At 37.8% G+C, this 23,505-nt stretch overlaps 1 protein-coding gene across 2 annotated transcripts in view; it reads left to right on the forward strand.

Moving 5' to 3' along the window:
- Positions 1–72: 72 nt before the first annotated feature.
- The window catches only part of GALK2 (galactokinase 2), a gene marked incomplete at both ends in the record, with an annotated part of 112,531 nt that continues 89,098 nt past the window's right edge, over positions 73–23,505 (forward strand). The window contains 2 exons of one of the 2 annotated variants that reach the window (XM_084239900.1): positions 73–141; positions 21,696–21,784. In XM_084239900.1, the coding sequence (XP_084096026.1) occupies positions 122–141; positions 21,696–21,784 (109 nt within the window). Of the gene's footprint in view, positions 142–8,218; positions 8,272–21,695; positions 21,785–23,505 lie in introns of those variants that run through there. The other variant, XM_084239899.1, reaches the window with a different exon arrangement.

Genomic DNA, 23,505 nt, shown 5'->3' on the forward strand with positions numbered 1-23,505 from the left:
TTTCCAGCTTCCTGGGCAAGGGAACAGTCTCCTCCCTTGCCTGGGACTCTGGAACATCTCATTCTGGTGAAAGTAAGATACAGTCTAGGACCAGAAGCCTTTCGCGGAGGGAAAGGCTGACATGCCCGTCCTGTATGACAGGTAGTATTTTTCTGCCATCATCATTTAGGGGCATTTAGCCCACACATTGCGATGGGTTTTGCTGTGATGTTTGGGGACCTGTTCAGCAGCAGCTTACACGTAATGTTTGTTGTCTTTGTAGACGGCTAAACGATTTTGTGGATATTCCAACTAGCTGAATCAGGTTAAGGAGCCTGGTCTTATCAGTTGTTCAGTGAATTTTAAACTGACATAGTTTTAGCACAGATAAAATTTCAGATTCCTTTTGCACCTAGTTATGTAATGTCATGGGACAATATGCAATATATTCTTGACAGGTTTTTTAATGGTTGTGTAGTAATCTCCCCGCACAGTAATTAAACACGCATAGTTGTATATTTAGATCATTGCAAAAAAAGTAACACTGTTTTAAGCAATCTGCAGTGATTACTTTTGTCACTTTATTTTTTCTTAGGAAGAAAACCCAAGAAGAGGAAATACAGGTTAAATTTTTAGTAGTCGCTTGGATTGATACTTTTTGTACATATTTCTTAAAAGTCATATTTGTAATACTGCCTACTTATAAAGAGTTTCTCCCAAATAGTCTTTTCCTCTCAACGTTTTATTATGAGAACTTTCAAACAGACAGATATTGGAATAGTAGTCCAGTGAACATGTGTATACTCACTGTTTTATTCTTTTGTGTATGCATTACCTGAATCATGTGAAAGTAAAATGAAACTATCACGGACACATCACTCCTATATACAGCCACGCATATTTCCTAAAGATAATCACAACATCATCATCACTAAAAAATATAATTCCTTGATATATAATATCCAATTCATATTCAAAATTCCCTTGTTAAACATAGACTTTTAGAATTGTAAAAACCTTTAATATATCACTTTAGAGTCCAAGACTTCCCTAACATGAAATCCACTGGTTTAAAGTTTTCCAGAGATTCTGATTCAGTAGGTATGGGGTAAAGTTCAGGAATCTGTACTTGTAACCTTAGAACAAAATCTCCTTTGTAACTGGGGTGACTATACATTCCAGCCACCTTGGAATGGAGTAGTCCAGCCACAGGACTATACATTCCAGCCCTGTTTTAGTTTATTGTCATTGTCCCAGAATAATTATCAGCATCCATCATTCTCATAAGTTTGGACAATAAGTTACATAGTTACCTGAAATCCATACTTCTTCAAAGAGAGAAAATAGAATCTCAAGGTGATTAAGAGGCCTAATTGCTCAGAGTAATTAGAGCTACACAATTTTTTAGTTAATATAGCAACTTTAAAATTATTAACCATGTGCATACTGATCACATATATAAAATTGAATATTAGTTTACAATGAATTTATTTATATAATGGGGAAACAATTATTCTTACAAGCAGGGAAGGAATTATTCAAGATAGCAATAAAGCACTAGGAAAACTGCAGTTAAATTTTGAGCATAATTTCCTTGGCCTTCCCCTAATTTAATAAACTCAGCCTGGAAATTTGCTAAGAGTGGTTAAAAGGGTTTTCACAATGCTAACTATGCTAACTACATGGCTCAGTACACAAGTTTTATGAATATTTGTTGAATAAATGAACACATTAACCTGTACAGGAAATTTCTGTAGCATCAAAATTTTTTCTGCCCTTAAAGTCCATTTAAATGTTACCTCATTCATATAGCTTATCCTAACTACTTTGTGCAATTATATTTTTTCTCTACAACAACTTTATTCCATGGTAAATAATAAAAACATTTAAATTTTAACAAAGTGCCGTGATGTGACATGGTATCCATGTAAAAAGCAAGTCCTGTTTTTTTAAAAAAAACTTAAAAATATTCATTGAAGTATATTAGCAGTTTTATTAAGGTACAGTAAGCTGCACATCCTTAAAGTGTACAATTTGATGAATTTTGACAGCTGTGTACACTGGTGAAGCCATTACTGCAACCAGAATAATGAACATATTTACTATTTTAGAAGTTTCCTCATTGGTCCTCATTAATCTATCTTCTCCCTTTTCTCCCAGGCAACCATCAATCTACTTTTTATCACTGTATATTAGTTTATGTTTTCTATATTTGGAATTTTATATAAGTGCAATTAGAAGGTAGTTTGTACTCTCTTTTGCCTGCTTCTTTTACTTTGTATCACTGTTTTGAAAATCATGTGTATAATTGTATGTATTATTGCTGAGTGTTCCATTATGGATATACCATAACTTATCCATTCACCTGTTGATGCATATTTGAGGGACTTTTCGTTTCTTTTTTTCTTTTTTCTTTTTTCTTTTTTTTTTTTATAGAGGCATGCTTTATTTATTTGTTTGCTGGGTTGTTTGTTTGTTTTGTTTATACATGCACTGGGTACAGTCAGAAGCGCGGGAGGGTGAGAGAATTCACCAGAGCCAGAGTGGGGAGCAGAGCAGGCAGAAGGACCGAAGTACACTGCTGAGGGGAGCAGTGGGCGGCAGGAGAGGTCTGCGTGCCATGTGGGACCCTCCTCCGGTGGCCGGGGAGCAGCTGGGGATCGAACCGGCGCCGCAGAGGCCGCGGGCAGCTTCGCAACCCAGCGCTCAACCGCTGCGCCACCAGGGAGGCCCTCGTTTCTTTTTTTAAAAAAGATTTATTTATGCATACAAGAACTGGGGTACAGGCCAGAGGTGCGGGGGGTGAGATGATTCACCAGAGACAAAGTGGGGAACAGAACAGATAGAGTGACTGAAATACACTTTTGAGGGGAGCAGTAGGCAAGACAGGAGAGGCCTGCTGCACCATGTGGGTAGCACACTGGCTGGCAGGGCATCGAACTTGTGCTGCAGAGGCTGTGTATAGCTTCACAGTGCTGTGCTTTAACCCCTTGCGCCACCAGGGAGGCACTTTGAAAGTCTTTTTCAACCCAATTTTTGGCTAATGCATATAAACTGCAAAATCTATACATTTCTGTACATGCATTTATGTGGACATATGTTTTATTTCTCTTCAGTGATAGTGATGTGAACAAATGCCAAGGCTATCTCCTCATTATCCATGTTCTTGGATAATCTTTTACTTCTTAAGTGTGGGTGGACTCTGTGACTTGCTTCTTCCCTTCTCCCCCAACTTTATTGAGGCATATTGATGAATGATACGATTTGCTTCTAATCAATAATGATAAAGATGATGTATCTGATTATGTGCACATGATTACATTATACAGTAGTGTGAGTCCACCTTGCTAGGAGTGACTATCTCCCTTGCTGATGTTGAAAAAGCAAGTGTCCATGCTGGGAAGAAACATGAGATTGAGAGTGACACCTGGCCAACAACCCACAAGGAACTGTGGCTTTCAGTCTGACAACCCACAAAGAGCTGAATGCTGTTAAAAGCCATATGATCTTGAAGAGGTATCCTCCCCCAGTTCAGCCCCAGATAAGCTTTTGTGAAACCCCAAAGCAAAGGACCCAGCTAAAAAATGCTCAGACGCCTGAAACACAGAAAGTGAGGTAATTAATGGTTGTTGTTTTATACTAATTTTATGGAAATATTGCTATATGAATACCAGTAAATACCTAGTAATATCTGATTTGATCATATGATAAATGTATGTTTCACTTTTTAAGAAACTCTCAAATTGTTTTCCTACATGCTTTTGCCATTTTGTACACTCACAACCTGTGTATAAAAGTTCTAGTTGCACCACATCCTTGCTAACACATAGTGTGGTCAGTGGTTTTAAATCAACCACTCTAACTGGAATGTCTAGTATATCATTGTAATTTTAATTTGCACTTCATTCATGATTAATGTTGACTATTTTTCATGCATTTATTTGTTGTCCACCTATCTTCTTTGGTGAAATCGCTTCAATTATTTTATCCATTTTTAAATTGAGTTATTTGTTTTATCACTTTTGGTTTATAAGAATTCTTTATATTTTTTGTGTGTTGTATTTAAGGAGTTGTCCCACAATAGGACATTAATTTTCTTTTATTTTTTCTACAAGTTTCATGTATATCAATTCTTACATTTCAGTCTATAATCCATTTCAAGTTTAATTTTGTATATAGCGTGAAGTATATGTGGAGGTTTAATCCTTTTTCTTCATGTGGCTATCAAATTTTTCCAGCATTATTTGTTTGAAAAGTGATGTTTTCCTTATTGAGTTGTCTTGGTATTTTTGTCAAAAATTAATTGATTATCTAATTCCCAACATAATATGACCCTTTTTTTTTTTTTAAAGATTTATTTATTTATACAAGCACTGGGTACAGTCAGAAGCGCAGGAGGGTGAGAGAATCCACCAGAGCCAGAGCGGGGAGCAGAGCAGGCAGAAGGACCGAAGTACACTGCTGAGGGGAGCAGCGGGCGGCAGGAGAGGTTTGCGCGCCATGTGGGATCCTCCTCCGGTGGCCAGGGAGCAGCTGGGGATCGAACCGGCACTGCAGAGGCTGCGAGTGCAGCTTCGCAACCCAGCGCTCAACCGCCGCGCCCTTTTAAAGTATATTTTTGATAATTTTATTTTACCTTGTATTATGAGTACTTTGTATCTATTTATTAAACTTAAAGCTGCTTGAGTACACAACCATCTTACTTACCTCTGAATCTCCTAAAGCTCAGCATGTGTCTTGCCTGTAGAAAATTCTCCATGAAAACGTGATGTGTTAGAAGCTCTAGCATACATGATGCCTCAATGCCCTGGATTGAGATGTTTACCCTCATTCTTTCAGATTAATTATCTTAAAAAAAATCTTTTGTTGGGCCTCCCTGGTGGCGCAGCGGTTGAGCGCTGGTTGCGAAGCTGCCTGCAGCCTCTGCAGCGCCGGTTCGATCCCCGGCTGCTCCAAGGCCACCGGAGGAGGGTCCCACATGGCGCGCAGACCTCTCCTGCCGCCCGCTGCTCCCCTCAGCAGTGTACCTCGGTGCTTCTGCCTGCTCTGCTCCCCGCTCTGGCTCTGGTGAATTCTCTCACCCTCCCGCGCTTCTGACTGTACCCAGTGCTTATATAAATAGATAAATAAATAAATCTTTAAAAAAAAACTTAAAAATCTTTTGTTATACTTATTTAAAAAAAAATTAAACACACTGTTAGAAGGGCAGAAAATGAGAACTCTTTGTATTTCTGGACAGGATCCCATATTTACCTTGTGAACTAAAGCAGCACAGTTCTCAACAGACAATTAGCATTAACAATTTGTGCCTAGGAATGCTGTAGCTGCATGCCCTTTGCAGTTCCTCACAGATCCACCTTTCCATCTTGGAAACCTTCTGCTGTTTAACACAAAGACTTCTACTATTTACCAGAACCTGCTTCAGTGTCCAGAGACTCATGTTTCCCTCTTTTGACTCCTTTTTAGCCAGGAATTTACCCCATTTTCCCCAGTTTTTGCCTATTTGTCAGAATATGTACCTTTTTTCTACCTGTCTGCTCTCCCCACCCCCAATTAAAGACTAGTTTGAGGTCTCAGGACTCTAGATTCTGGATGAATCATTAGTATTACTGCTGTATTCTGACTTAGATTTACTTTTATGGGTTGATCTGAAAGTAAAAATATTAAAGCCTTTTCCTCTCTATGCAACATGCTTGAATGTTATAGGCATTTTTTATTTGGTTGCTTTTAATATTACAATTGTTTTCATAGAAAAACAAGTACTTGAATTATGCTAGTCATCTGAGATTCTTTGCTAATGTATTATAAATAAAAGAAAAAAGTTAAGATGATAATTATAACTTCTTCCTGAAATGCACAATATAGTTAATTTTTAGGTCAAGAAAATAAAAAGAAACAACAAATAGTGTTAAGTTGGGGCAACTTATCTGCATTTAGTCAGTCTAATATATACCACAGGCGTGAAATACAAACTTCTATTTTCAAAATCAAGTTAATCTAGATTTTTGCTTATCAGATTTTATTTTACTGATAGAATATATATTATATGCAGGGTTTGAATTATTTTTTTATAACTCATTCATTTATTTCTTACATTTTAATTTTCCATCATAATAGCAATAATTTTTTACATTTATTTTTGTATCCCTAGCACATTGCCTGAATTTGTCTTTAAGTATATTTTACTAAAGTCTCATCAAATGTAATGCACTCAAAAGAAAATTAATCTCTGGGCTAGAAGTCTAGGGATCTGGATTTTAATTCTGGTCTCTTCTACTTTGGGCCAGTCATTTCAAAAGGGGCAGTTTTACTAGTTGCTCTGTAAGGTACTTTCCAGTTTGTATCAGTTATGTTGAAATGTCAACAGAAATGTGTCCATGCTCCAAATTAACATAGCCTTCAGGTTTCATTTAGCAGAGCTAAAATTTGGTCATCAAATACACTAGGAAATGTTCTTTTATGAAATAGTTTTCATAGTCACTGTTTATTTTTTATACTATTAAAAAAGAGTTTGATACTTGCATTTGAAAAACCAATATTTTCAAAGCTTTAAAATTTAGTTTTTTGGTGACCATAAAAGGACATATTAGAACATATTTGAGTAGAAAATTATCTTTTCTTCTTCATATTTACTAAGGTTTCCCAAAACTTCCCATGTCTTCTCACTTAGGTTTTCTCTCCATTCAAAACTATAAAAGAGGCAATGATGTTTCTCCTTATTAAAGATCCCAGAAAAAGCATCACACTTGAATTTATTGGAGTTCAAATATATATTATATAATATCACATATATAATTTAATATACCTTTATATAAAATTTATATAAATTATATAATATATAATATTTATATGTAATAATTATATATTATGTATAATACATAATTGTATATATAATTATATATATAATTGCTTCATCTGAAAGTGACGAGGGATTGAAATAATAGTGAGAAAGTGGTCCTGACCAAGTAAACTTTGTTTCCATCAAGTTCCATTTGCAGTGGGTAATAATCAAAGAGCATGTCAAATACCTGCAATCTTTTGATATACTGTCAAATCACACTTGGGCTTAATTTTCCCATTCTCCTCCCCAATATATTTATATATAGAATTTCTGGAGTGGCAATTTATTGAACCTCTTTGGGTTATGCTACTAACATGTGTTGGGCTCATTGGCCCAAACTTTCTCAATTAGAAATCTTGGAATAAGTGTGCTGCTAACTGGTTTCATCTAGGTTTAATCCCAGCATTCTAAGGTACAAAGTGCATTAGATATAGAATTAATAGACCTGAATTTTAATTCATTTTGTTACCAATTAGCAAGTTACTTCACCTTTTGTTCATTCATTCAGTTCATTTTACCTACTTATTAAAAGTCAATTCGCCAGTTTCTGTTCTATGTACTGAGGATACACACAATTCCTAACCTCAGGTCCTTTACCCTCTAGTGGTAGTGATGGTGGTGAGGGGGAGACAGACAAGAAATACACAAGAAAATAAATACTAGAACTTAGAACAGTGAAAGAAAAAAAGAGTAATACGGCAGAGTGATGGGGCGGGGCTGGTGTGCTTCCCGGGACGTGGCACGTGGAATTTCCGTAGGTAACTGGAAAATGAAGGGACTTGCCCTGAATGCTAAGGGCTCCTGGAGTTGGCAGAATAGTCTTTCCCTCTCTCTATCGTGTCCTGGGAGCCCCCGCCTCTGTTCTGCAAACAAATACAAATATGCCTAAATCAAGTACTGAATGAATTGTACCCTGCCTGATTTAGAAATAGCCCGCATAAGAAGCAATAATTAAATAGTTCAGTGTTATTTGGGGCAGCGGTTGTTGGCTATTAAAAACAAAAACATAGCCCTAACATAAATAAATGTAAGTGGCCGTGGGTGTCACCTTATAAATTCGTACCCAGACTTAGGTCCAAGGTGCAGTAAGAAGCCCTATTAAGTCAGCTTCGCACGTGCTCCCTGCAGGAGCTTGGGGGACTCGCGGGGCCCAGAATCTCGGAGCCCCGGGGGGGCAGTACCTGAGCGCTGCGAGGCGGGACGGATCCCGGGAGCCCGGGAGGAGGAGCGGGAGGCGGGGCCGACGGCGGGCGGCCACCTCGGCGGAGCGGCAGGATTTCCGCAGGGTGAGGGCCGGGAAGCCCGGAAGGAGGGGCTGCAGCTGCAGATGTCTCGTGATTGCCTCGGCAGCGGTGCGCTTCAGGTGCCAGTGCAGAAGACGGAAGGTGCCAGCGAAATATGGCTACGGAGGGCCCTGCCACACGTCGAATCCAGGTGGCAGAACATCCCAGGTGGGGGAGAGGAGATGCCTCGCTTTGGGATCGCCCGGGTTGGATAGGTGTGGGGAGGGTCCGGGGCGCTTGGCTGCTTCACTAGGGCGCTGCTTTTGCCCCCCCCCCCCCCCCCACGGAGTGGACAGAATCCTTGGGAGTTTGTAAGGCCGAAGGCTGGCCTTTGCAGATACTCTCCACTTTGACTCCTACCGGGGGTTGGGTGGTTTTCATCTGTGCAGATCCTTCTTTTCCTTATCTTACTGAAGTTGGTGCAATCTTTCTGCTGGGCTTTATCAGAGGTGCCCGAATTAACCTTGAACCCCTTCTTTATTCGTCTTGCCTGGCAGCTGACAGTGTTTTTTTAAAGTCCCCCTTTCTACCTATTCATTGAAAGTTATCAAACACACAAACAAATCCTTAACCCCTACCCCCCAACTCCCCGCCCCTCCCACCCCCAACACATCAAAAATCCCTTGGTTTTTTCATCCTTTTAAACAAATTGTGGAATCACTGAATTAATCTGCTGCCAGTGCCTAGCTACAGAATATACCTAGTGACTTAGTGGAGGACCTTCATATTTTTTTGAGGGATTCTTGCAGATACTTTGTAGATATTTTATTCTGACAGGATGAAATAAGACTGGAATAAGAATGATTAGCCCAGCAGCTTTTCTAAGCCGCCTTCTTACTCCCTTTGCTGTGTCTTTTATTTTTTCCCCCCGTTAATCTTTTTCTATAATATTGAGTCCTAAAGCTCTCCCTCTGTCCTGACTTATGACTATGATGTGACAGTTGACCTTATTATAACTTACTGAGACTTGCCAATGTTCTTTCACCCCTAAACCAGCAAACAGTGGATCTTTAATTACCAGAAACATAATTTTACATTACGGACACCAGCAAGACTTTGGACTGCTTCTGATTGTCTCTGGATGTCAATATATCCTATGGAAGTCTTTACTCAGTAATGTTGCAATGGTATGTTTGAATGAATCAGGACACTTTGTTAACGCCCTGCTTCAAAGAAGATCCATGAGGAATTTGTTACATGAAAATAATTCATCCCTATAGTTCAGACTTTCACATAAAACACATCCATGTCTAGATTTCTTGTTCACATGTCATATTGTTAGGGGGAAATGATGTCCTGAGCTAATCCCATACAGGCTTTGTGGACTCCACTCCCACTCCAGACTAAACCCATCAAGACATTGGGAAAGACAAATCCCATCACCACCAAAGGGAAGGTGGCTGGGACCTGAGGGTGGAGTTAAGCAGCCAGGTTGGGTGTAAAAACCACACACGTGGCCTTGGGCTGGCTCGCTTTCGCTCTCCTCCTGACTTCACGGCTCCTGGCTTGTAGCCAGCTCTCAGAGTGCCATTTGGGATTCCAGATAGGCAGATCGGCTAGAACTCCTTTAAAACTTTGTCTCCCACTTTTCTCCCTGAGCTGTACATTTCCTCATTTCCCCTTCCCTTGTAAATAAACCTTTTATTAACCTTTCGCGTGTGCCTGCAGTAGCGCATTGATAAGTCCTTTTAAGCGCGCGGGTGAGGACCCACAGTCAGGCACCCTGTTTTGTGTTGGGGCTGCCCTATAACAATATGATTTAAATCATAATGTTCAATATTGTATTTCTATAGTTACCCTAGTAGGGGAGGAGTAGTGGATGGTATCATGTCCTAAAAGTGAAAAATCGTTGACTAAATTTCCTTAAGGTTTCTTGCCTTTTAAGATTTTTACAATATTCACATATGCATCTAATATTTATTATTTATTTTTCTGTACTGGCCACACAAGAGATCCTAATAGTGGGTTAACCATGTGCTCTGCCACTTTCTTGCTTTTCACTTGTATGTGCAATACAATTGTTAGCTCGAAGCAATATTTCAGGCACTTACTCATTTTAAAAGGGGTGAGCAGTTCAATCTAGATAGTATATCTATAAATTCATCTGACTGGTCACATGTTGCAATATGCTGAAAGGGAAGAAATGCAAAAGGCCCCCAAGCAAAACCCCAGCCTTGTCTTCCTGTGGAACTCTTAGTCTTTCTTTAATATGTCTATTCAGCTTCACAGGACACCTGCTCCTCTGAGTAAAGGCACTAGTCAGCCACATCTTACATTTTAGGAAACGTAATTTTTTTTTTATTAACATAAAGTCGAATAGAAGCTTTTTTTTTTGCATCACAATCTTGCATATTCCCTCTAAGACTGCAGATTTCACTGTTGTAACTCACTTTGCATTCTTACCAGCGGTACATACCTCTTCATTTCCTTCTCTGTGGATTCAGTTTTAAATTGTTGAATTTTTTTTTTTGTTGGTAACAATTTTATTGATCCGTCATCCCCATGCCATATCATTCACCTATTTAAAGTTTACAATTACATATTTTTTTCTATTGACAGGATTTTGCAGTCAGAACATTTTTATACTGTATCCCTTAAACTAACACTTCCTCAGCCCTCAATTCTACCCCTTATCCCTAAGCAGTATCTAATGTACCTTGTTTTAAAGATTTGCTTTCTCTCTACATTTTAAGTAAATGGAATCATAGAATATGAGGGTTTTTTTTTTCTGATCGATTTCTTTGAGTAAATATATTTTCATGGTTCCTCCATGTTGGAACATGTTGTCAGTATGTCATTCCTTTTTATGGTTAAATAATATTCCACTCTATGGGTATACTACATTTGTTTATCCATTCATCTGTTGATGGACACTTGGGTTGCTTTCTACCTTTTGGTGCTATGAATAATGGTGCTTGAAAATATATTCAGTAAATCAGAAAATCCCAACATTCCTTTACATGCTATGTCTCTAATTCCTATTTGTTCTGCCAGTTTCTACTTTCCTTCTTACAAGTTATTAATTACATTTGGTTTCTATCCTTATAATACCATTTTAACCTCATAATATCACTATCTCCTTGTATTATTGCTACCATTTTAATAAAAATGATTATAGTCACATAAATGGAATATAAATTAATTTCACTGTCTTTAGGGCTGGGAGCATTTCATAGTACGAACACTAATTGTTTATGATTGGATTAGAATTGTTTAATTCAATGATTAGAATAGTTTAAAAATGGAGTCTCTTGAAGTTCCATGTCATCAGAGCAAAACCTCTAATACCTAACTTAATTGCACTGTGTACTCCTCCTAGGAGTGCACTTTAAACCAGTCTGGAATTTCTTGTTTGCACTGAAGAGAAAATTTGCCTGATAAGACTTCCTCTGCTGTGCCCCCCTAATAGGAATCCTTAAAAGAATGCCTGAAATAACACTTTTCTTTCATTAATAACCTCCCCACCCTATCTTTTTCAGCCTATAGAAATCTCCCATTATGTACAACTCCTAGGAGAAGGTTCTGTTTGTTAGATGGAATGTTGCCAATTAATGAGATAATTTTTGTTTTTTAAAAGTACACATTTAGGTTTCCAACTTTTCACTCCTGAAACAGTACCTAAGTAAACATCCTTTGTACATATATCTTTGAGCATTAGGCTAAGTCATGGAAATGGAATCAGGGTCATAGATAATGAATATTTAAAGTTTTTATAGGCTCTGCAAAATGAACCTGCAAAAATGGGTGTCATTAGATTATATGTATATATTTTGTTAATTTTTAGGCACTCTTTATGTACACATGTATTTTTTTGTATGAATATATTTAATCTGGGACATAAATCTTTTGTGGTTTTATATGTTTCATGTTTGTCATTCCTAGTCTAGCCCTAGTTCTTTAACTTTATGATATCTTTTGTTGTGTATACAGTTTTTATTTTATGCAATGTATTGAATGCAATGTGTTGAATGATAGCACCCTTGTCTTGATTCTGACTTTATTATTTATTTATTTTTGCTTAGAAGAATTGGGGTATAGGCCAAGGTTGTGTGTGTGGGGATGAGAGAATTCACCAGAGACAGAGTAGGGAGCAGAACAGGCAGATATGTAATTTTAACAAGACCCAGAAATGCCTGTTTATGAATAGGCAGTGAAATACACTGCCAAAGGGAGCAGCAGTTGAGACAGGAGAGGTCTGCTGCACCATAGGGGGGTTAGCTTGCTGGCTGGGGATCGAACTCAGACCGCAGTGGTGACAGTGCTGAGACTTAGGTCACCAGGGAGCCCCCTTAATTCTGACTTTAATGGGAAAGCATTAATAGGAATACTTCCAGTATTTTGTCAACAAATACGATGTTTGTTGTTCCTGGTAAATATCCTTTATGAAATTAAGGAAATTTACTTCTTAAGAAACTCAGGAATGATTTGATTTAGATAATTATTTTTGCACATTTTGAGAAGGTCATGGAGTTATAGTTGTTTCTTTTTATTCTGTTAGAATAGTGCATTTCAAGAGAGTTCCTGGTACTATCATCATATTCCTGGAGTAAACTATTGGTCATTTGTATTATTTTAATCCATTTTTATTTAGCAATTTTTTTTGAGTTTTTTTTATCTTTGCACAAGTGAGAATAGTTTATACTTTGTTCCTTGGGACCATTCTACGTTTTAGTGTCTGGGTTATTCTACCCTATTGAAATGAAATGGCAAGACTTTCCACAGCTTCTTTTGTCAGGACCACTTGTAAAAACAAAGGAACACCTTTCTTAAGGTCTGATATAACTAATTAATAACATCGTCTGGATCTTGTTAAGATTATTTGTGAGTACTTTTTTCTGCTTATTTTTAGCCTTTTCTAAAAATTTTTGGAAATTTGTATTTAGCTAGATAAATCACCCCTTTTGTCTAGATTAATTTTTCTTTTAGAAATTTATTTTATTTTATTTTAAAGATTTTTATTTATTTTTATACAAGAGCTGGGGTACAGGCCAGAGGCGCAAGAGGGTGAGAGGATTCACCACAGTCAGAGTGGGGAGCAGAACAGAAATCTAACGACAGAATATACACTGTTGAGGGGAGCAGTGGGCGAGACAGGAGTGGTCTGCCACACCATGTGGGAATCTCCCTGGCCAGCCGGGAATCGAACCCACCCGTGCTGCAAGGCTGTGGATAGCTTCACAGCTTCTAGAAATTTATGATGTTTATTTCTAATACTTATTTTATATAATGAGAAAAAAGTTTTTTCTATATTATTGTTTTTATAAAAGAACCAGTTTGTAATTTTTTTGGCTAAGTCTGGTATTTTTTCCCTGTTGTTGCACAGACCATGGGTACCCAAGGACCCACAAACTAATGCTCTAGAGGGATTCAGCTATCATCGTACACAAAGCATACTCACTGTGAAAGAGCTTTCATAGATTAGTGTGCATAGAAGGAAGAAAAGAAAGGATATAGTTTCCTAATGAAATACCCAAAGTTACCCATCCCCTTGGAGGTATGTGCCCAACTTAGTGGGGCTAGCTGGAAACAGGGCCACCGAGTCCCAAAAACTTGCCACAAGTCTAAGGTACCTTCTGGTGGGAAACCACATGAAGGGGCAGATGCGACCAGGAAAGTTGGGACAAAAGCAGCAAAGTTAAAGTACAAATCAAGGTAAAGGCTGTCATTGTCAGCTTCCCGATATGTCTCTCACCAATGTGTATCTTATAAGTGTGTATATATCTCTTCTCCATGTGTCTCCTTCGTTGTCCTGCAAGTTACTGGTGCAAGTCCAAAGAGGAGAAGCAAGCAAGCCCTTCTTCACGTGTCTCTCCTGTGTCCCTACTGGTCCTGTGTCTTTCCAAGCGTTCTTCTGAGCCCACCTGAAGTTACAGATATAGCTTCACCTGACTGCTCAGGCCCAAACCTAATTAGGTGGGGCATGGACCATGGTACCTCCCTTATGGACATGTCTCTTTTCTTTCCCTAGTTTATTAAATTCTGCTTTTATCTTTTGATTCATTTGTTCTAATTTTCTTTATTCTTTTTATTAACTTCTTGTGTTAATGCTTTTTTCATTTACTTTCATGACTTCTTTTTTCTTATATTCATTGAATTCTAGAAAAATTTCTCTGAATACCATTATAGTTGCTTTTCATAAGTTTTGATATATAAAGCCCTCATTTTTATTATTTTCTAAATGTAATTTTGGCCTTCATTTCCAGTTTCCCTGAGTTTTACCTTCTTGCTCACTAGTTAGCTCTTCAGTTCTTCATTTAATCTTTAGCCCATGTACTATTTTTAAGCTCATCATCATGATTTTATTTTCAAATGTCTAATATAGTTATTGTTTAATTTTTATATTTGAATTGATGACCTAGGGGGAATTATTTTTGATGGGATGAACTAAGTAGGGATTAAGATTCTCCCTTTTCTCCCAATGGCAATTATTGATACTTTGAAATACCATCTTTAACATATATGAATTTCTCAAATATAACAGTTGTAATGTTAATAACTAACAATTTTTGCATGTTCATAGAATCCTCAAAATATTCCTTTGCAATGAGTTATTTCTTTTTTTTTTTTTTTATAGAGGCATTTTTTTTTTTATTTATTTATTTGTTTGTTTGTTTTTGTTTATACATGCACTGGGTACAGTCAGAAGCGCGGGAGGGTGAGAGAATTCACCAGAGCCAGAGCGGGGAGCAGAGCAGGCAGAAGGACCGAAGTACACTGCTGAGGGGAGCAGCGGGCGGCAGGAGAGGTCTGCGCGCCATGTGGGACCCTCCTCCGGTGGCCAAGGAGCAGCCGGGGATCGAACCGGCGCCGCAGAGGCTGCGGGCAGCTTCGCAACCCAGTGCTCAACCGCTGCGCCACCGGGGAGGCCCTGCAATGAGTTATTTCTTATCCCCAATTTGTACTTGAGGTAAAGGAGGTATAGAGCATCTCCTACAAATCATCATTATATGGGATGAAAAACTTCCTCTACCCGTTTAAGTTTAGTGGCTGGGACCTGTGGATGATGTTGACGAAGATGAAATTAGTATTAAACATAAATATTAATTTTTTAATATTTTCATAATGCTATGACTAGGTATCTTGACATGGAGGAGAAAATAGAAACACAGATGTGATAGGAGATTTGCCCAAGGTTATAATGGCAAACTAAATATATACTTTGTTTCCTAAAATTTTAATTCACTCATCTCTGGAGTTAGCTGTATGATCACCCTCAGGTCTTCTGAGAATCAGTCCCTATAGTAAAAATCCATTTCATTCACTACAATCATAATTTTGTTTCTCAAGTTCTTTTGCTAATACTGTTACTAAAAAATAAGATCTTAAGTCAAAAAAGCATACAGATTCAGCAACTTGTGTGATAACTTTGCTGTGCGGTGCCCATACTGCTTAACAATATGATCTTTGTAGGAGTTTATATTTTACTATTGAAAATGTGCATTGCCCTCTTTGGGGAGCATAACTTACATGACTACATTTTAAGAGATGGAGTCTTGCTGGAGACTAGCTCAGAGTGGTAAAAGTATAGCTGTTCCTCCAATTAAAGCCACACTACTTCATTTTAGAGGATTAGGTGTGAAGTTTAGAAAAACACTGTGCACTTCAATTCTTTTTTTTTTTTTTTTTTTTTTTTTTTTTTTTTTTTTTATTCTTTATTTTATTTTATTTTTTTTTTATAAATTTTATTGTTATATTCCCCATACAATTGCAGCCCCCCATTCTGACCCCAATCCCTCCCCTCCCGCCCCCGCCCCCCTAAAAGTGTCTCTGGTTCATAGTTTTTTGTTGATTTTGATTTTCACTTTCTTATAGTTATTCATTTTCCTGGTCCCTTATTTAAGTTTTCTAGATTCCTGCTATGAGTGAGACCATCCGGTATTTTTCTTTTTCTTTTTGGCTTATTTCGCTGAGCATGATCCCTTCCAGCGCCATCCATGTTGCAGCAAATTGCATGTGTTTATCTTTTTTGAATGCTGAGTAATATTCCATGGTATATATGTACCACATCTTCTTGATCCAGTCATCTATTTTTGGGCATTTGGGTTGTTTCCAAAGCTTAGCTATTGTAAACAGTGCTGCTATAAACATAGGGGTGCAGGTGTTCTTTGGAATTGATGTTTCTGTGTCCTTTGGGTAAATACCTAGGAGTGGAATTGCTGGGTCATATGGAAGCTCTATGTTTAGTAGGTCCAGAAATCTCCACACAGCTTTCCACAGTGGTTGGACCAGTTTGCACTCCCACCAACAGTGTGCACTTCAATTCTAAGAGAAAAATACTTTCCTTGTGTTCTTTTATAGACTCCATGCATTTGAATTTTAAAGGTAGGCATGTTGTACGATAGTAAGCTTCTCTGTGATGGAGCAGTAATAATAAGGCACGAATAGTCTGCCTTCCCGGCATAGTCTGGGAAATGACACAGAATTTGATAATTCAAAATCACTTTATAAAACTCTTTTCAGGAGACTTACTCTAACTCTTCTGTTGGCACTTCACCTTGTTTGTGTTTGCAGTGCTTATGAAAGCAAATTTATAAGGATTCAAATTTGGCAGAACTTGAATTTTATTTGTATGTGATTTTTGCAGGCAGAAATATCATTAGCCCCTCAGTGGATATAAGCCAGAAAATTGGCAGTTATGTGCTTTCCCCTCTTTCCCACATCTAACTGGTCACCAGTTCCTACAGACTTAACATTCTTAATATCACCTTAATTTTCACCCTTTTCTTCTTCCTCCTCCACTATGTATACTAAGCATTTTTCTCTAAATTCTAAACTGACCTCAGATTTCTTTTTCTCTGCTTCAATTTCCTAAGGCCTAGTTTCCATGCACTTCCCAGGGGGCTTTTTCAAGTGTGAAATTAATGATGCAACTCCATCCTTCAACACCTGTTCACGTCCATCTCCATATTCTAAAAACCAAATTCCTCAAAATGGCATATAAGGAACTGTGAGATCTGGGATTGATTCCTACCTACCTCCTCCCCCTTCCCTCTTCTCATGTATTTGTAACCCTAAGTGAAATTTTCTGAATGTAGCATCCCTTTTCATTGTGTTTGCCCAGAATTCATCACCCCACGCTACTTGTCTACATAAAAAAAAATTCAGTTATCAGTTCCATTTATATCAGCATGGGCTTGATTTTTATTTTAGTCTATGGGTTATAATGTGTTACCATTATTGTTACTTTTACATACAAATTGTTTTACACTTGGGTAGCAGGAGCGCCTTATATGGGCGTCCAGGTCCTCCAACATGCTGCTATTTCTGAGTACTTCCTTACTTCCTGGCACAAGGTGTTCCAGGTTTATATTGTATTCTCCCTGCCTCAGCTCTGCAATTATTTCTTTAAAGACAAGGTATGATCTTGTTAATGATTTCTGGTTTTATTGCACTGAGTTCAGAGTGCTTTTTTTATTTTTTAAGATTTATTTATTTATGCATACAAGAACTGGGGTGCAGGCCAGAGGTGTGGGAGGTGAGACGATTCACCAGAGACAGAGTGGGGAGCAGAACAGTCAGATGTACTGAAATACACTGCTGAGGGGAGCAGTGGGCGAGCAAGGAGAGGTCTGCTACGCCTTGTGGGTTGCTCACTGGCTGACCGGGAATTGAACTCGTGCTGCAGTGGCTGCAGATTGCTTCTTAGGTTGCGTCTTAACCCTTGCACCACCAGGGAAGCTCCACAATGTTGTTTTTAATATTTTTACCTTTTAATATTTTTAATAATTTGCCGATGTTTTCTTTGTGACCTAATATGTGACCACTATTTGTGAGTATCCCATGTGCTGTTGAGAAGTTCTATTCCCCATTATCAGGATGTAATAGTAAATATACATGTATGTCTATAACATTTACTTCATCAACTTTGTTGTTTGAATCTTTATTTCTTTGGTTCATCTGCTCTGTTTTTATACTGAGAAGATGTCTTTTTAATCTATTATTATTAATGTATTTCTATCTGTATTTCCTTACATTGTTTATTGTTTTACCCTCTTGAAGTTTCATCTTGGGCCATTTCTTAACTGTTATCTTCATTTTGATTATGGCTTTCAGCACTGTGGATTTTCCTTCTGTGCTCATTTACTGTTCTTTGGATTACGTTCTACATTGTCTGATCAGGATTTCTACCTCTGCTTTCTCGTTTCCATCTTCCTGGAATACCTTTACCCATTTGTCGATAGCCTTTCTAAATAATTTTTTTTCATTGTATCTCTTGTATACTGAAAGTAGATTAGTCTTGGTTTTGGAACCAATTGCAAATCTTTTTGTTTTAATAAGTGAGGTAGGCCCATTCATATTGATTGATGTGACTAATATGTTTGATTTCAACTCATTTTCTTTATAATTATTTGCTATAATTTCTATGTTTCATTGTCAGGATTTTTTTTTTTTTTGAAATTGCTCTGGTGCTTAGGAAGATTTATATTTTTGTTGTATTGGTTTAACTTTGTACTTGACATTTCTTTAATGCCTCAAGAAAACAGACTACTTTTCTTATTTTACCTTTTACTGCTTGCTTTGTCTGTCAGTTTTTGGGGGTTGTTGAAAAACATGAACATTTTTTAAATAACTCTGTCTAGACTCTGACAACCTAATTTGTTTCAGCCCTTTCTATAAAATGGAAAAAGGGAGGCAGAGAGCTCTGTGCTTTGTCAACGGCATCATTAAAATCACCACAATACTTTAACAGTATATCCAGCCCTACCCCAAGCTAAACAATTACCTGCCATCTCTCGTTGCTTCTACTGGGTGTTTATTCACATGACTGCAGAGCAGAAATAATACTAAATCCAGGAACTAAGAGATAATAATAATAACTACCATTTACAAAGCAAGTCCTTCATTCCAGTCCTGGACTAGACACTGTTCCCACCCTACTTATTTAATTTTCCAAACAACATCTCCATAGGATATATATTCCCACTCCACATAAAGTCAAATGAGGTCAAGAAATTTCATCATGTGGTAGAGAGATTGTTGAGCCCAGTTCTACCAAGTACATAGGCCATGAACATTTTTCAGTGGTTTAATAATACCCTTGTAGATGTCTGTCCTATGACTGAAAAAAAGATTGTTGCTTTGTAAGTTTTTAAAGATATCTTTATAGCCTATATAGCAATCAATGAGCTTATTCTATTTTCATCTTTTCTTTTCTCATGCCTCTCCCTAAAAAATGAGTGGATTTTTCCTTTCTATTGGTGGTTTCAGATTAATCTTAGTTTTGGAGACTCCTATTTTCTCTTTCACTCAGTTTATTTTTCCAGTGGTTCACTGTGGTTTGACTATTCCTTCCTTCTTTTGTGTATTCTTTCTTCTGGTTATACTAAAGATAGGATTTTTGTATAGTTGTTTTCCTTGTGCCTAATTGTTCTAGCAGATATCTGGGGAGACTCAGATTTAGGCAGCCATTATCAATATCTCCATGGGAGTCTAGTAAATCAATCTTGAATGATGTGCTTCTGTCCCCCTCCCTATATCGTCTGTTGTTATCCACAACCTTTGCTGAAGTAGTGGACCCAGGTGTTCATATTTGTAACCTAAACAAGTGACCTTGTTTGTGCTAAATGCCTGCCCCCTCGCCACAAATAATTGGGTCAGGTTGGATACAGGACCCGGATTCTGCCAACCAGATTATCATTTTTGAGAATTTGTATTAAAGGGCACAGAGACTTAATCAGAGTATGGGACATTGAAACATTGTAAATAATGGAAATCGAAGATATAGAGAAACAGAATCTAAGAGGCTCACAAAGACAATTGGGGTGTGGAGAGTACTGAGTAGAAAGAAGGGATGAGATAATGGAAATAAAAAGAGGGAGCAAAGGCACTGATATAAACAGAATTTCTGGTGACTGTTGAATTCCCCAAAGGCCACATGGAATAACTTCCAAGAATATTCAGTATAGCTTTCTATCATTAAAATAAGTTTCTTTTTTTGAGCATTTTTTGGTGTGCATTTCTGTTTCTCGTAACCAATTCATGAGTAAGATCAATTAATGAGTGTCTTAAATATGGAAGGCTTTAATGAATGTTTGCTGCACTGATGTCAGTACACAGATGTAATACAATGTGGGACTACAAAAAGTGGGACCAACTCATGGGACTGAGTCAAGATGATTTAACAGTACGAAATTAATCATCTACTTTAAGAATTTTGGTCCTAGAAGGGACCTAGGGGTACTGTCTAGTTCAAGTTTTCTAATATCACAGAAGAGAGGCCAAGGAGAAAGATTTGCCAAACTTTGAAGTAGAGGCCCCATTGGGATGAGAATTTCAGTCTCCTGACACCCATCTAGTTTTCATTTGACTTCCTGTGCTGGATGAACAGTATTCCCCACAAATTCATATCACTGTAGAAGCTCAGCATGTGACTTTATTTGGACTAGCATCTTTATATAAGTAATCAAGTTAAGATGAGGTCATACTCATTTAGGGTGGGCCTAATCCGGTAAGACTGGTGTTCTTCCTGCACGCCTATGTTTATTGCAGCACTATTTACAATAGGTAAGCTATGGAAAAAACACAAATGCCCAAAAATAGATGAATGGATCAAGAAGATGTGGTATATATACATAATGGAATATTACTCAGCAATCAAAAAGGATAAATGTACCATTCGCAGCAACATGGATGGAGCTAGAAGGGATTATGCTCAGTGAAATAAGCCAGAAAGAAAAAGAAAAATATTGGATGGTTTCACTTATAGGAGGAAAGTAAAGGAACCAAATAAGGGATCAGGAAAAAAAAATTATAATAAAGTAAAAATCAAAATCAACAGGCAACCATAGACCAGAGACGTTCTGTAGGGGAGAAGGATGGAGAAGGATCCGAACATGGGTGGGAGGAGCACAAGGGACTATGGTGATGGTGCATGGGTGAAATGGTGGTGGGAATTTCATGGGGAAATCATACATTGTACGAAAATGAAGGATGATGTAATAAATATATATAAAAAATTAAATTAAAGAAAGACTGGTGTCCTTGTAAGTAGGAAAGACAGAGAAATACATAGAGATACACAGGGAATTCAATGTGATGACAGAGGGAGAGATTGTAGCTGCCAGGCAAAGAACATCAAGGGTTGAGCAGTACCACTAAACACTAGAAAGAGGTGATGAAGGATTCTGCCCTGCAGGTTTCAGGGGTGTGTGGCCTTACTAGCCTCAAGTAATGTAAGGAAATACATTTCTGTTGTTTTAAGTTACCTGTTTGTCACATATTGTTATCATAGCCCCAAGAAGCTGATATGCTTTTGCATGCCACTTGTTTTTTTTAGTATTCACAGATTCTTTTCTGAATATCATTAAAAAATTATATAGAAAGTTGCATTTTTTCATAACTGAAGGAAATAAGTTTTCTGTGGAGTATATTTGTCTAAACCTTTATATTCTGTGTGCTTAGCTGTATTTACTCTTGAATCATATAGGTTATAGAAATGTTTCATCCTAAGGTTTTCAAGGAGTTATATCAGCAGATTTTCTTTTCTTGTTTTTTTTTAAGGATAATTAAAGGTGGTAGGTATATTAAATATGTATCTTAATGGATTTTTAAAATTATATGGCTGTTCTATAATATTCTACTCTTGTTTTTAGATTGTTGAAGCTGAAAGAGATGTTTAACTCTAAGTTTGGCTCCGTTCCCAAGTTTTATGTTCGAGCACCAGGAAGAGTGAACATAATAGGTATTTCAAAAGTTCCTTTTCTTCATGTTTTCCTCCTTTGGTAAGGTCCAAATTTTTGTTAATGCATGTTTTCTTAATTTTTCACAGAAGAAATGAAAGAATAGAATATGTCACTATATCTACTAGAGCAAAATACACTTCTGCATCAAGGATACACTGTTTTCGTCTTTCCCAATGCATATCACTAATGTTAATTATGTCTGTTCATTTTTAAAATGTATAAATTTGTTGAAATCCAGTTGTTAATATTGCTTTCATGAAAAATGAAAATTTTTCTGTGCTGCAGGTGAAAATTTTATATTGTGGTAATTTTGATGGTTTTACATTTAATCATTGCATTAGGAGAACACTTTGCCTTTAAGCATGGGGCAACCTAAAGTATGAGCAGGACTTATCAAGAGAAAATGGAATGGGGAACTGAGGAAAAACCCAAGAGTCAAAGGAGGATTAAAAAGAAAACTTTCTATAATCGGAAAATGCAGAAATATAAAAAATTAGTTGGGATAATATAACGAATGCCCATGTACCTAATATCTTGCTTCAGGGCCTCCCCGGTGGCTCAGCAGTTGAGCGTTGGGTTGCGAAGCTGCCCGCAGCTTCTGCAACACTGGTTCGATCCCAGGCCACCAGGCGAGGGTCCCACATGGCGCGCAGACCTCTCCTGCTGCCCACTGCTCCCCTCAGCAGTGTACTTCGTCAGTCTGCCTGCTCTGCTCTCCCCGCTGGCTCTGGTGAATTCTCTCACCCTCCTGCGCTTCTGACTGTACCCAGTGCTTGTATAATAAATAAATAAATCTTTAAAAAAGAAAAAAAAAAAGAAGAGGCCACTTTGACTCTCTTAACAGAAGGCGAGAAAGAAAAGGGTGCAGTTGATGTAGGCAAATGTGTAACTTTGCTGTATAAGGTTGAGGGAGTTCTTGTGGGGGAGAGGTAGAGAAGTTGGATGTTTAAGGAGCAGGTAAAAAATTTGAAATAGCCTTATAAGGGTTTGGAGAGAGAGAGAAAGCTGGAAAACCAAAGCTTTGCTGGGTAGCTTGAAATCTGGTTAGAGCTGGAAAACATAGAATTTAGTACTAATTTACAACAACCTCCTCTCCCCATTCCTATCTGGTCTAGTTACCTGTGTCTGATCTAGGGTTGGGCTTCTGTTTTGGAGATTACAAGAGATTGACATTGATATAAGGAAATATCAGCAGGAGAGCCGGTGAAATAATGAGTCTTGGAATTTATGTTGGGTAGGTAAAAAAAAGGTTGGAGGAAGTTTTTAAGGAAGAGAGTCAAAGAACTGAGTCTGAAAAACAGGCAAGTGGGATAGACTGAGAAAGAGAAATGATGTGATGGAGATTTTAGTAAAGAATGATAATTGAAACTAGAATTTCATAGGTAGTAAAGTTTCAGTTGATAAGGTTTAGGGCCATTACTGGATTTGTCATGGCCATAGAAGTACAGGGGAAAGCAGAGAGGAGGTCATTTCCTGGAGGTCAAAGGCTTGGGATGCTGGGAACTTGGATTGGTTTTTACTTGAACGTTATCCAGGATATTGCAGAACTGGGATGGAGAGAGGCTGGAGCAAGCTGGTTAAGGTCTTCATTGAGGAGCAGCATGTATAAGGATCACAAATGATAGTGTCAAGGAACGGAGAATGTGGCATGAACGTTTGAAGAATAGAACAGGAAGAAGGCTTGGAAACATCAGAGAGGAAAGAGGATGTCAACAATTTC

The sequence above is a fragment of the Talpa europaea genome (genome assembly GCF_964194135.1).
Source record: "Talpa europaea genome assembly, chromosome: 8".
Taxonomy (NCBI): Eukaryota; Metazoa; Chordata; class Mammalia; order Eulipotyphla; family Talpidae; genus Talpa; species Talpa europaea.